This window comes from Haliotis asinina, chromosome 10 (genome assembly GCF_037392515.1).
Source record: "Haliotis asinina isolate JCU_RB_2024 chromosome 10, JCU_Hal_asi_v2, whole genome shotgun sequence".
Taxonomy (NCBI): domain Eukaryota; kingdom Metazoa; phylum Mollusca; class Gastropoda; order Lepetellida; family Haliotidae; genus Haliotis; species Haliotis asinina.
Genome location: NC_090289.1, coordinates 29166899 through 29181791, shown reverse-complemented (window position 1 = coordinate 29181791; position 14893 = coordinate 29166899). Strand labels below are relative to the sequence as shown.

The 14893-nt window shown below is 37.6% G+C and overlaps 1 protein-coding gene across 1 annotated transcript; it reads left to right on the top strand.

Moving 5' to 3' along the window:
* The first annotated feature begins 500 nt into the window (after positions 1–500).
* Positions 501–14838, top strand: LOC137298838 (proliferation-associated protein 2G4-like). The gene is made up of 13 exons (XM_067831159.1): positions 501–637; positions 2489–2617; positions 2875–2980; positions 3659–3728; positions 4409–4501; positions 6654–6717; positions 7292–7370; positions 8644–8722; positions 9218–9296; positions 9982–10033; positions 10975–11069; positions 11964–12091; positions 13051–14838. Exons 1-13 carry the CDS (start codon positions 553–555, stop codon positions 13156–13158), a joined length of 1167 nt encoding a protein of 388 aa, XP_067687260.1. The 5' UTR covers positions 501–552; the 3' UTR covers positions 13159–14838.
* Positions 14839–14893: the final 55 nt, after the last annotated feature.

The window sequence follows — 14893 nt, the reverse complement described above, 5'->3', positions numbered from 1 at the left end:
TCCTGAAACGTTCTCACGATAAGACTGAAAAAAATGACGCCAAACAGGGTACATATTAAAAAATAGACAGAGAGGTCCGCGTTTCGAATTCAATTTCGCATTTTGGCCACCGATATTAGTCGCCAGCCCTTGGACGCTGTCACCTTTCTTTCTTTTTTTGTTTGGTGTGTGTGTGGGAGGGGGTTCAGTTTTCAAACTATGACTTTAAAATAGTTTAATGGCACAGTGTCGATTTCTTCTTACAGCTAAGCATTTACGGGTGAGTGCGTTAATTGTTATATCGCAACCATGTGGTCACTATCAATTACAGATCTATTTAGATGTATACTCACCCCGCCACTCACTCGCTAATTCTCATTTTTGACCATTTTCAGAAAACAAACAGAACATTTTATTTATATAAGGCAATGCGCAAGAATACAGACAATGCATTGTGTACTTAGTTCATATTTGCCGCCATCAGTTTTCCGCGACTGGCCTTGACGAAGAACTGGGCCCAAGTTTCCTTTCCCGCCGTCGCATAGGATTGTGGGTACCATGTGAAATAGCAAAATGGCGGACTCAGAAGAGGCAGAGTTAACTCCCGCAGAAGATATCGTCGTCACCAAGTACAAAATGGGCGGCGATATGGTCAATGGTATGAAATTAATAGATATTTCCATGGGGTGTATTTCTGCGAAATAGTACTAGAAATAGGAATGGATTATAACCGTGAAATAGCCGTCAGTATTGTGCCCCTGGTACACCATGTGGTTACCATGCTGCATGATGTCACAACCATGAGCAATTTTTTGTCTTTTGGAAACAATACTAATTGTGATATTGTGCCAATCGTCTCATTATTTTTATTTGATTGTTATTTGACCGCGATGTATCTTTCTGTTGATGTTTATGGTATTATGCCCATTCTGGTTCACAAAGACATTCGAGCTAAACATGCCATATTGTTTGTTGCTGCCATGAAAGGCAAGAATGTGATCAGCTGATTGTACATTAGAGAACCTCAAATATCACCAAAGAAGGAAAAATATCATTCTTATTACCTGCTTACCATGAATAGATTGTTAAACGTGTTTTGAATTTAAATGAATGTCACTAAAGAATATAAGTGGGGCTGAGCAAAACCTTTGTAGTTTCGTCACGAAATTGTAGTTTTTTTTAAAACATTTTAACATGCAGCCTGTTCCTTTTTTCTAATTATTACAGTAACTGTTAAACATATTGACATTGTCAACATATTCTAATACTTTTTGGTTGAGTCCCATCCGGGATTCGAACCCGCGCCCTCAGTCAGGCACCTAATCACCAGCACACGAAGTCAGCCCGCCCAGCCAGCACAACTTCCACAAAAGCGAAAGTCTGACAACTGGTAGTCTAGACTGCGTACTTTGTATACCTCTCTGATAAGTGTAAAATTGGCACGGTTCCCACGGCAAATGCTATGGTTACACGATGCCGTTTTAGAAAGTGGTCATATGCAACATATTGACCAGTTTCTAAAATGGCATCGTGTAATCACATTGACTGCAAATGCAAACGTCTGTTTCTTCTAAAATACATCCCTGAATTTGGGAATATTGAATGGGTCATTATCACCAAGATACAGACAAGTAATATAATATTTGACTTGCTTCCACTGAAAATGAATTTAAACTTTATTGTTTACTTGTGATCAAACCATTGTATAAAAATGTTTTAATTGGAACTGCCAACTTTCTCTTTTGATTGTTAAAATCATCTCAAAATTCTGTACCATACTGAATTATCAAAATATGTGAGAATGATTGATGTGCATGACATCATGTGAAGTCTCAGCATGGGGAATAGTTTATTGCTGCAAGTTGCTCTGTAATATTGTTTTGAGTGGCTTATTTAAGCAGTAATTGGGTCAGACACCTGGCGATTTCTCTCACTTCAGAGATCTTGCATGATTCCTCAATAGTTAACATGCTTTGGGTTGTGTGAGGGTTAAGGAAGGTTGCACCCTAATGTATCCTCAGCCCATGGATCCCTTTTCCATTCATTCCTTTATGGTCAGGTGTCCTTTTACAGTCCCTAGGATTAGTTGTCAAGAGTATACATTACTTACCCCATTGGTAAGATTTCAGCAGATATCCCCCATAAATTCAAACATCAAGGATAAAAGTGTTTGAGAGACATTTTCAGACATTGGATATGTCTTTCAGTATATGATCAGAAACAATTGAAGAAACGTGTTAGAACTTGTCTTTATCATCGGAGGAATTTTCAGGTGATATGATTTGACTATGATTAAATTAAAGATATGTGTGATATGGGCAAAAGTGTGTCTGTGCACCGCTCCCGGTAGTTGAAATCAATGTATGACCTTGTGTCCTTGGTCCTGAGCCTGTTAGCCTCTGCTTTTTCCTTGTTTATTTGATGGCAATATGGCAGTTATATTTACTGAAACACATTGTCATGTTTGATTATTGTGTTAAGTTTATGTGTCACATGTATATATTTTCAGAAATATTGAAGCAAGTGATCACCAAATGTGTCGCAGGAGCCTCTGTTCTGGAAATCTGCGAGTTTGGGGACAAGCAACTTATTGAAGAAACAAGCAAGGTTTTCAAAAAGATGAAAGAAATGAAAAAAGGTTAATACTGATGTTGCTAAGGTTGTGGCATACTGGCAAACAGCAAGCACACCATTATATGATAGGTTTGACAACACTGTGTGCTAGTGTGAAAGAATTAGTCAAAAGTACTTGGAAAAGAATTAGATGTTAATCGTGTTGATTGTAAAAAGTGTGTAGCCCATTTCTTGTATCCATCGCTGTCATTTTGCCTCAATATTGCTATTCTCAGTGTAAAACCCTACTCGCTCACTCATACATTAATCATTTCATCACAGGTCTTGCCTTCCCAACTTGTATTTCCGTCAACAACTGTATATGTCATTTCTCCCCGCTGAAGTCTGAACCTGATGTCATTCTCAAGGATGGAGATCTAGTCAAGATGTAAGCGGCCATGTCATGTTTACATCCATCTTTTAACTGCTTTTTAAGATTGATAGACTTTTGTATTTTTCTCACTGCTCATCTTCAGTCAGTGAAATAATACAATCAAGTATGGGTATATATGTATTGTGTAAAGTTAAGTAATATGTTTCTCTTTTTTGCGCATTTAATTTTTTGTGCCCCAGTATGCTTAAGGACTTTGAGCTTTATCACTGTTAGCATTTTGGATGTGAGTGGTGATTTCTTTGTGTATCTGTGCATGTGTAGCAAACCATGACAGAAGGTCTAAGTGAACCTTGGCATGCCTGACTGCACTTTGACTTTTCTTTGACCCTGAGAGCCAGATGAGAATTTGTCACCAGCATACCTTTACGTCGTTGATCATTTTTCAAGAAATCAGTAGGGTCAAGACTCGATCCAAAACTTTAGTCACTGTGAGTTTATGCTTCAAGAATTTTTCATTGGTACTCTGTCCCAAGTGCCATTATAAGCTGTCACACCACTGACATTTTCAAGTCCAGACTTAAACCCATTTTTTCTGAGCATGTTAAGTATGATTTCGCTGTAAATACTCAAGAGTAGATATTCTGTAGTGCTTTGAACATGCCTTAGAGTGTGGAGTAGGTTGAATAACAGTGGAGGATGTATACGGTATTAGAAACATTGTTTCTCTTTCAGTGACCTTGGGGCTCAGATCGACGGCTTTATTGCAGTAGTAGCACATTCGTTGGTCATTGGTGCAAGTGCTGTAAGTAAACACCATCTTGGATCTTCGGATAAGTGAAATGTTCCCAAATAACGTGTAATGCAAATTGATACACCCAAACATTCACATATATGTATATCAAATGCATTGCAATGAGGCATGCTTGTTTTTAATTAGACAAACAACCAATATGTTACAAATTGGGGAAAATGTGAAAAAATGTCAATGTCATCAGCTGTTGTGATCTTTGCGGCTGTCCTACATGTGTTGAATGAACAGAATACAGGGAAGAGCAGTCTGTCTGTGTTTTGCCTCCTTTGAAAGGCATAAGTCTATAGCATCTGTGTTGAAATTGGCATATCCATTTCCATATTGTATTGTGATGTGTGTGTTCATGTAAATTGTTTCATTACACTGCAAATGTTTAAATGTGTCTTTAGTTGTCTACACAGTCAGGCTGTAATATTCACTGTTGGCCCTTTGCTATTCCAAAGCTGTTTTTAATGCTTTAGTTTGGTTACAAATCATAAATCCTTAATTTAACTGATTTAACTTACCATATTTAGAGAGTAAATATTTTGTCTAGTTTCAAGCAGGACTAGGGCCCTAAATATTTTGTTCCAATAGCAATTGGGTGTCGGGGTGTGGCATAAATCCTCTCACTAGTGGGCTATGACAATTATACTGATATTTGTAAACTGATGAACAAACATTTCATTCAGGAGAATAAAGTGAAGGGGAGGAAAGCTGATGTGATGATGGCAGCACACCTAGCCAGTGAGGCAGCCCTTCGTCTTGTGAAACCAGGCAATGAGGTACAGGTTTTATTGTTTAAACACTTGTTGGGTAGTTGTCAAGACATGATATCCCATGTGGCACAGGGATGGGTTCAAGTTTAATTTTAACACATCTCAGTTTGTAATGATTGATGATCATGGTACCCAGAAACTTAAATATTGTTATTAATGCATTTATTGTATTGTGTATCATGATCATCACAGAAGTTGTTACAGTAATTAAATTGCAAATGATATCATAACCCAGCGTGTAGCAAACTTAGCAATAACATATTGTTACTTGATTGAAAATTTGAGAAAAAGCATATAGAATTTTTCTGTGTCCATTTGTATGTGCTAATAAATGTTGTTGCGTCCACTGTCAATTTTAATGAATATACGATGCATGTATTTGCATCCTGTAAATCCCAGGTTATTTACAGACATCACACCATATAGTAAGAATATTGCAGAGTGTTGCATTCAGCAGCAGACCAAACAACCAGCTATACCTTGTTTATGTTTTGAAACAAGTTTGCAATGGCAAACCATGCCTAAATGTGTATGTTTTATCCAATCTTACCATTATGTCTGAATTTACCTTGACTTTATGTCCCTTAATTCCCACTAAACTTGGCATGGCAAGCCTGCTGGCCTGTCATGGATGCAACGGTGGGATAATAATCTGAGTGATGTCTTCAGTGCTGATGTCTTTTACATCAGAGCTACCAATTTCCTCAGGACATGCTGAATCAATAGAACACTAATTTACTTGACTTCATGGTTGATAGGAAAGGTTCTGTAAACCCTCTTCCCCTCTTTGGCATGACTTTTAAATATTGATCCAGCATCAATGGACCACAAAGAGCAACATGCCACTGAATGACTGCAAAGCATCACATGACCGAGTGGATCATGAAGAATGAGGATTATTTTTATGATTATACCTTTCAATTCTAGATTCTAGTCTGGTGAAGCAAGTGATACATGAGAAGCAATTTTGGGTGATATTTACATGAGATCCTTGGACAAAAGACGTGGGATGAGGCAAACATCCCATGTAAACATCACCCCAAATTACCTCTCAGGTACCACTTGCTTGACAGAGACATTGGAATCTGTCAAAACATCGCCCATACAGAATAAAGAAGTTTCATATTCATGAAGAAATTATCCTCTTTCATCTCAAGACCCGTGAAGGTCCGGAGTAGAATAGGCCTTCAGCAACCTATGCTTGCCATAAAAAGAGGCAAGTAACAGGATCAGGTGGTTAGGCTCATGCAGTTGATCACTGGATTGTCTGGTCCAGACTCTATCATATATTTCCTTGAACTAAGCCAGCATGGCATCAAGCCTACCTTCATGAGTGCTTTTGGGGACAGGAAGACCAAAATGTTAGTGTGAATAAGAACTTTAACAAAATACGAAAGATGATGCTTATGTCCTTGAAGATTGTTCATTATACTATCCACTAACTTGGCATGGCAAGCAAACTAGCTTGTCATGTATGCAACGGTGGGATAATAATCTGAGTGATGTCTTCAGTGCTGATGTCTTTTACATCAGGGCTACCAATTTCCTCAGGACATAGTCATTTTTTAATGATACACACAAGTGGTGACAAGTAATGTGCTCTTATTTGACTTCTGTGAAAGCTTGATCAAGGCTAGTAGCATTTCTATGAAAATAGGACCAGTGAAAAGAAAGCAGTGTAATTTTTATTTACTTTATGTACATTATATTCACATTATATATAAATGTATGTGGAATAGTGTATTTAATTCTGGGAACCCTCAGAATATTCCAGATTCAAACATGACAAATACAAGTGAACCTTTATGCATACCTCTATCACTTCCTGTATGCTTGTGTTTGGATTGTCTGGTAAGGGGATTATGTGAAGCCCATTTCTGGTGATTCTCCTCTCTTTCTCTCTTCTCTCTCCTTCCTTTCACACACACACACACGCCACCGCCACCACCACCGCCACCGTTGCTGGAATAAGGGCTAGAAGCAGCTTAAACTAGCCTCGCACACTGACTCAGTAACTAGTATGGGGATTATGTAATCATCATCAGATAGCTGCTTTACCATTGACTGCTAGTGCTGATGTTCTGTAAATGTTTTTCCATGTGGCTTTACTTTTCTTTTCATAGCAGTTACTTGACAGAAATATTGTTCATTTTCACAGAACTACAATGTAACAGACAACATTCAGAAAGTTGCGGAATCCTTCAAATGCAAACCTATTGAAGGTAGGTATTTTGTACTATCGATATGAATGACGTCAGAGGTAACATTTGAGCTGCCAGGAATTAGATTATGTCCTAAGGATATGGATGTATTTTTCCTTATCGTGACCCATGACGAAAGCAATTGAGCATGAGTCACGATATGTATGAAATATCAATTTTATTCAGAAAATTACATTTTCTTATGTTTATTGCAATAGTAATTGAAAATTGTGAGCATATTCTAGTGCACTTGGTGACATGTAAACCACTGGTTCTTATCGTGATTGATATTTGTTGTTATTTACGATGTAAAGCGGGGAAATGCATATGAACTTTGTCTTCAGATCCTGGCAAGTGCTGTAGGTTCACCAAAGGGTTCATTACATTTGTGTCACTAACCGAGGTTTCTTGGCTTACGTTACCTTGACATACTTTTCAAAATAGTCACATAACTGTTAAATTGTTTGGATTATTTTTTCGCTGTTGGTCATCATTCATGCCATGACAGGTTTAAATTAAATAATGTTAAAGAAACTCTAGCTCTTATCTTTTGTTAGATAAATAAACTAATATTCATTAATTTTCTGTATTGCAGGCATGTTGTCTCATCAACTCAAGAGACATGTCATTGATGGTGAAAAAGCTTTTATACAGAACCCCACAGAAGCTCAAAGGTAAGAAAATAGTACCATTGTAGTTTATTGTGAATGAGTCTCAGGGAGGGAAATATTACGGGTCGGATATTATAAATTTTATATATGCAAAACCATTTCAGTAGATGACGATCTTAGCTTTTATCGTTCACTATTTACTGTGCAGTAACAGTTTGCAGAGACCCATGCTCTAATTTACGGCTGTTAGTGGGCTCCGGGGTGAAAGTGGCACGTTTTGAACGGCACTAGTCTCATACTACGCGATCTCACGCTGTGCTACCCAATTTTAATATTGTTGATATATACATCAAATTAAAGGGGAAATGTTGCACTTACCTTGAAAATGGCGAGCACTTGAAAATAGATGATTTTTTCAAACGTCAATTCCACACAGTTCCTCTTCATTCGTCGAAATATAAAAAATACCACTTGAAAGACCGTCTTCTGATCTTATGGTTCACCAATTTTCATGACATTTGAACTTAGAATGGCAGCACCACGGTGCTTTGAAAATACCCCGACGAAACTGGGCACTGCCATCAAACGGTCCACCGGGTGGGACCTTTGACAGACTGCCAAAGCTGACATTCACCTCGCTGTCGCTAATTAACTAAACAAACAACAAACACCATTTATGGATATTATTTACTTTAATATGTTGTCTAAACATATCAGAAGAAATAATTGAAAAAGATTCAATAGTTTTTCTGTAGTATACAAATAAAGAAAATATTCCAGGGTAATTAGCCAAATCCAGTCAATTAGTGGGAGCCAGTGGTTATAGCTAGTCTCAGTGCCAGAGACATAATTATTTAATGTTTTCAAAGGGCCTTGGGTAGGGGGTTGGTTGTAAGTGGTTAAAGTATTTGCTTGTCATGCTGAAGACCTGGGTTTGATTACCCACATTGACACAGCGTGTGAAGCCCATTTCAGGTCACTGGAAAATTGCTGAATGTAGCATAAACCAGTGCTTGCTTGCTTGCTCATGTACTTCGGCTTGTACGTCTTGGCGCTTCAAGTCATAAAGTATTGTCAAGGAGTAGTGATGTTCTGACTCAGTATATTTTTTATCCAAAAAATGAAGTTATGTATGATGTACTTGGTCACCCAATTTGCAGAGTATTCTTTCATTTGAGTTTACTGTTAACTGGCATTTTAATTATGATGGATTTGCATTAATTTTATCATTAATGTGTAGTTAGTTGAATCAGAATCATTGGATTGTCTAGAAGGCACTCTTTATTCTAAACACCCTACCCCCTAGATAGATACATTGTTTTGTTGTACTTTTCAGGAAAGAGCATGAAAAGTGTGAATTTGAGGTCTATGAAGTGTATGCTATTGATGTCTTGATCAGCACAGGTGAAGGAAAGGTAAGTTTTGGGGCTTATTCCGTAGATTCAGTATTGATGTGATTTTAATGTTCAAGATGCGATGGACCTCAGTCATCTTAGGAACTGCAGTAACCTGTATGGATATAAATGCATTGATAAAAACCTGGAGCACATGTTGATTACTGTTTCAAGGCACATTGTTTTGTGCATCAAGACCTGAACTGAATCGTAATTTGGCCCAATTAAAAAAAAACAACAGGTTTGTCAACAACATGCTGTACTTGTAGCTTTCACCAAAGATATAAATATCAGTGATAAACAAATTTTAGGATTTTATGCCTCTTTTTAAACTGAGCAGCGTAATACAGCTGGAATACTGGTCAGGTGTCTTCAAAACCGACCCATGCTCGCTCTGCCACAGGTCATGGTACAGATGTGACACTACTTGCATACACTACATACCTGTAGTTGCAGCCCATTAGTATTTGTGTGTTTGCAATATGAGAGATGTAGCTGTAACCTGTTTGTCATCAGGGCAGGGAGTCCGACACAAGGACAACAGTGTATAAGAAGAAAGATATTGTTTATCAACTGAAGATGAAAGCATCAAGGCGTAAGTATCTGAATGAAGAAGCCATTTTGACAAGTTATCGTGTCATCATGTTAAGGTGACTGTGTGTGAATCAAACTCAAAAGGTTTCTAAGCCCAAGTACAGAAAAAAGGAACGTTCCTACCAATCCCCAAGCTAGTAGCTTTGTGTGTAAGTTTTCATAGTCCTTTCAAATTCAGTATTGCTGAAGTAATACCTTTGACATACTATACCATTTAAAACAAGCAGGGGATATTTTGCCAACAACTACTAGCCAGTGCCTTTGCAGATGAGGAAAAGTAGTAGATATCCATACAGATTAACTTTTCCAGAGGAATTTAATAATTTATCAATTTTCCTCTAATTTCTCTTCATTTGTGTCCTTCATGGCTTCATCATTTGCTTTTTATCGATCTTGTAAATCCAGTATCTCCCGCCTTTTTTAATGGTATATGATAGATATATGTTGTCGAAAATGTGATTCAGGGTTTGACATTTTCTTCAGAAATAGTTGTCATAATCCATGCAACAAGTGTCATTTTGTTATTTGACACTTGTATATGATCTCTGGATGATGATAAACACAGACCTGTACTGATCTGATATTTGAAGACAAATTACATTTCTGACAGAGATTCTTCTACCTGTGGTTATGACTTACCTTTATCTCTGACTTGCATTACTGTGACGAGCAATGATATTTTTCAGAATTCCTCAGCGAAACTGATAAGAAGTTTGGATTGATGCCTTTCACACTAAGGTAATTCAAGTTGTTTCTTGTTTTCCTCTTACCTTCATAATCTTCTCAAGGCTTATTACATAATCTTCGGGTGTCTCTCTGCTTATTGTAACCCATGAAGCTCCAGGTTAGAATTGGTCTTCTGTAACCATGCATGTAAGAGGCAACTAACAAGATCAAATGGCAGTAGTATCCCATTGGTATATAACTTTGCTCATGATGTTGATCACTGGATTGTCTGGTCGACTATTTACAGACCACCGCCATATAGCTGGGATATTGCTGAGTGTGGCGTAAACTAGGCTCACTCACCCAACTCCTCACACGATGGAGGGGCCCATCACATCAATGTCGTTTTCTCTCCCAAATGATTTTCATGGGTGATTTTAGCCTTGAATTTCGTAGAGGTTGTTTATTCTTTTTGCGAGTGTCTGATGTAATACAAGTTTTAAGTTACTTCCCTTGGTATTATCATTTTTAAAGTGACCCTGCCTGAAAAATGAATTTCAGATTTAACCTAACAGTGGTCAGAAGTCTTGTTTGTTGGTATTTTCATTAGGTTTACTTATACAATTGCTTGTCTTATTGGCTTTAATGTTGTTACCCAGAAAAGCCTTGAAAAAGCCTCATCTTCTGGTCTTTAAATTCTGTACAGACCCTTTAACCTCTTGAAGAAGAAACCCATTTCCAGTGTTTTGTTGATTGTTGTAGCCATTTGTAATATTCAGTGTCACTTGATGCTTTGCAGTCTTGAATGACTTGAAATGCAAATATTTGACATTTCCCATGTTTGTTTTCAAAAACCACTTGATTAGGTAATTACACTGTGTGAATTTTGTAACACTGCACATATCAAACACTGGTGTACCACACACAAAATTTAGACATTGACTGCTGTAGCTTGTTAATGATTGCTGTGTCAGATAATACCTCATTCAAGATCTCAAACGTAATTTTTCCAGGTTATTTGAGGATGAAAAGAAAGCCAAGATGGGTATCGTTGAGTGTGTGAAACACGATCTCATGCAGCCATTCAGTGTGCTATACGAGAGGGAAGGTAAGTGGATATGCATGGGCAGTTTTATTGGCCTGTACACTGTACCCATGTTAAGCCTGTTTAAGACACCTCAAGAAAGCCAAACATGAGTATACCATTTTCATGGTCAAGTGCAAATTTCTTGTCTTTACGTTCACTTGAACGGGTGAAACAGCAGCTACCTCATAGTATCTGAGCCTGAAGTTGTACTGAGGTCTGATGAACTTGCTGCACTCTGAATGATGAGAAACACAGACCTGTACTGAACTGTCTGTGAAGTTTAAAGTATGATTCTGACAGAGTGTTTGCTCATTTCCTGAAGATCATGGCGTGTAAATTCAGATTTCCGCATTAGAATATGGTTTTACCCAACCCCACCTAACCCTATGCTGTGTATGGTATGTATGATGTGGTTATTTGGTAATCTGAAGTAGCCTAGCTTAAGTTAGTGTGTTCCTCATATCAGGCTGTCATGGAATTAATATCAAAAGTACTGATTGCTCCTTTGGGCGGTGGTGTAGCCTAGTGGTTAAAGCGTTCACTCATCAAGCTGATTACCTGAGTTCGATTCCCCACATGGGTCCAATGTATGAAGCCCATTTCCTGTGTCTCTTGCCATGATATTGCTGGAATGTTGCTCGCTCATCCCTGAAAAGCTTTGCAATTGAGAACAGCTACCATGAAAGTATTCCTTCTGACCGTGAGATCACAACTTGCAATATTTGAAACAATCTCTAAACTAGTCCTACTGATAAAAAACTGAATCACCATAATTAACTTTCAATAAAAACTCCACTGTCCACGAGAGAATATTTCAGTGAGGTAAGAGCCCATAGAATCAAACATGCTGATTACATTAGTATTGTTTCTCAGTACAAGCATGTGTTTAAAGGGGTACATGTTTTCTTGTTGCAGGGGAATTTGTAGCCCAGTTCAAGTTCACAGTAATTTTGATGCCAAATGGACCATTGAAGATCACAGGCTTACCGCTCGACACTGATGCATTTGAGACAGAACACAGCATTGAAGATGAAGAGCTGAAGGTAGGGTTGGTTGCTGGGAATAGAATGCCAGACCATTTATCTTCCCATAATGCAATACCCACTGCCACTTTGGGACATTGGTCAGAAAATCTTTATCCCCCCACAACATGTTTTACAGAGGGTATTAAAATAGACTCTGTCTATCCATGTACATTTGTCTTTTCCAGAGCAGAACTTTACTCTGGTGCTGAACTGTTGCCTTTCGGTAGTTTCGGATTTCTGAATCAAAATGTTTTTTGTGTTTCAATGGTAACAAGTTTAGCTTCAACTGCAGTTGGTGGTAGTACTCGTTTCTTAAAAACGGTTCACCGTTCATGCACCAAAGTTGGCACATACATAAGACTTTACAGGGTACTTGTGCCTTTTGGTACTTTTGGAAGTCTGATAAAAATATTTGTAGTGTTCCCATTGCTACTGGTCCACTGAAACTGGTGGAAGTGCTCTTTTCCAGGGCAGTGTTCTAAAACCATTAAATGTTTCTTCACCAAACTTAGCACATGTTTGTCAGGTGATGTACTTGTGCCTTTTGGTATTTATGAATTACTGCATGAAATATATATTATGCGATTCCATGATAACAAGTTGGTGTGAGTGTTTGGTAGATACATCGAACAGAATCTGGCAAGTTGCCTTTTGCTGTTTACAGATTTTTGGCAGCAAAAACAATTAGGATTTAGTCTGAAAATAAGGTGGATTTCATTTCCAGAGCACAACACAAAAGCTGCTTAAATAATATCAGGAATACTTGGAAGATATAATGAACAGATCTTCAGGTGGTGCCTTTTGGTGTTTTACTGTCAGATGATTTTGTTTCCAATTTGTAGGGGCCAAAGAGATTTGCTATCTTCTGATGATTATTGTTATACTTACGATTACAATCTAAATATACTTGGTTGACCACATGAATTCTCTTCCTCCACGTTTTCATTTTTTATTGCATTGTGATAATTATGTTCCAGACTTTGCTAGCTGCATCAGCCTCCAGGAAAAGTGCTAAGCGGAAGAAGAAGAAGGTTGAGAAGGCAATCGCAGAAAACATGGATGCTCCGCCAGCTCCAGCTGACTGAATGTGACCTTGACATTGTAGCCACAATTCCGGAATACATGGCAACCTTGATGTTGCTTGACGCTCAAGGCTGGATCAGCCAAGGGTTAGCAAGTCATCAAAATGGACGTCAAAAGTTGAATATCTTTTCTATGGAGTGGGGGTTTCTTGTCTACATATGTAATGAATGGTGAAGCTTTTCAAAGATGGATTTAATTCTTTCTTTCAGAGACATGTAGAAATTTTGTTGAGAGTTCAGATTTCGAAAGTAATTGGGCTTGTGCTAAATTCTGGGGGAAAAAAACCTGTCATTTGTCTGAACCATTAGATGCGCCTTTGAGAAGCAAGTCCTATGATTTGTGAAGGGATGTCACATGGTAATGGTGGATGGTATAGGATTTATCAAATAGTTGATGAATATAATTCAGTACCATGAGGGACCAGTTCAAATGTTCAGTGCAGGATAACAAACTTAATTCCTTTAGTTTTCAGACATAGTTACTCAATACGTTGAATTCTTAGAAATACTCAAACATATTCTGTAGTCAAGAATGACAAACTAATTTCCAAACTGTTGAGGATGCTATTGCTCAAAGCAATTTTGGTGCTGGGGTGATCATAGCTCATAGACTTGCAAAGGTTGTAGCACTATGGCTTCTTTGCACATTTACATGTAATACTATTTTTGTTATTGTTATGGTACTTGTTATGGTAATGCTACTTGTGCTGTGATGGCATTAAAGAAACCCTACTTCGCATATTTAATGACAACTAGCAACAAATTCTGTTTCATTACGGCCTAAATTATCAATTCAGTGAAAAGCACAAAGCAATGTTAACTATTACTCAACTTGTCCTGAAAATGCTAAGTCTTGTGACTTTTAAATAATATTGGTGAAATATGTTTTGAATTTTTGCCCATGTTAAAATAAGGAAAACTTGTAGGACAAATGACTGTCCCTCCCCGACCCCTAAACATTTGGAATTAAGTTTTTTATCCAACATCAAACTTTTGAACTAGTCCCTGATGGTCTTTAATTGTACAGTTCTCTTAAGGTTTAAATTGTTATGTACTACCCATGTGAACACGTTTCGGTATAGCTGTTGTTTCTCACAACACTAAAATGTACGTTGAAGTTGGGGCCATGCTTTACACTGGAATTCATTGTATTGTGTACTACTACTACTCCCCATCCTACTATTGTCTGCAACATTTCGATGGAATTGGTCAAGACGATTGTTGTATTATTCAGGAAACCGTTGTTAGTGTGATGACATATCTGTTTGTGATGAAACCGGCTGATGATGTTCATGCACTCATGGGTTGATGTTACAAAATTAAAATGGGCCAACAATTATCCAACTGATGTTTACTATTTTTTATCATATGTTAAAGTATACTTTTCCAAATATTTCACGTTCAAGTATAAGATGACGGGGAACCAAAGCATCTCCATGAGTCAACTTTTTGTAAATATATTGATAGCTAATGTATTTCAAGGACTTGTGTAGATTTCAGAATGACAGCTTGAAAAGTGCTATTTATTGTTAACCATCCAAAACTTTTGATTAAGCAAGTGCCCCTCCAAATTTTTTTACCCTTTGTTGGAGAACTTGATTTTGAGAAGAAAAAAATAAAACCAAACCAAAAAAAAATTGCACTTGTTCTTCCTTCAACAGCAATAAATGGCTTCTGAAGTTACCAATTTTGGCACTCTTTGTTGCACTGTTTTATACGCGCACACATACACACACCT

Excerpts from the sequence above, each read along its gene's own strand:
- LOC137298838 (XM_067831159.1), top strand. The coding sequence starts at position 553 with ATGGCGGACTCAGAAGAGGCAGAGTTAACTCCCGCAGAAGATATCGTC. Across the intron at positions 2,981-3,658 it reads GATGGAGATCTAGTCAAGAT|TGACCTTGGGGCTCAGATCG; the intron begins GTAAGCGGCCAT and ends TTTCTCTTTCAG. Across the intron at positions 4,502-6,653 it reads TTGTGAAACCAGGCAATGAG|AACTACAATGTAACAGACAA; the intron begins GTACAGGTTTTA and ends TCATTTTCACAG.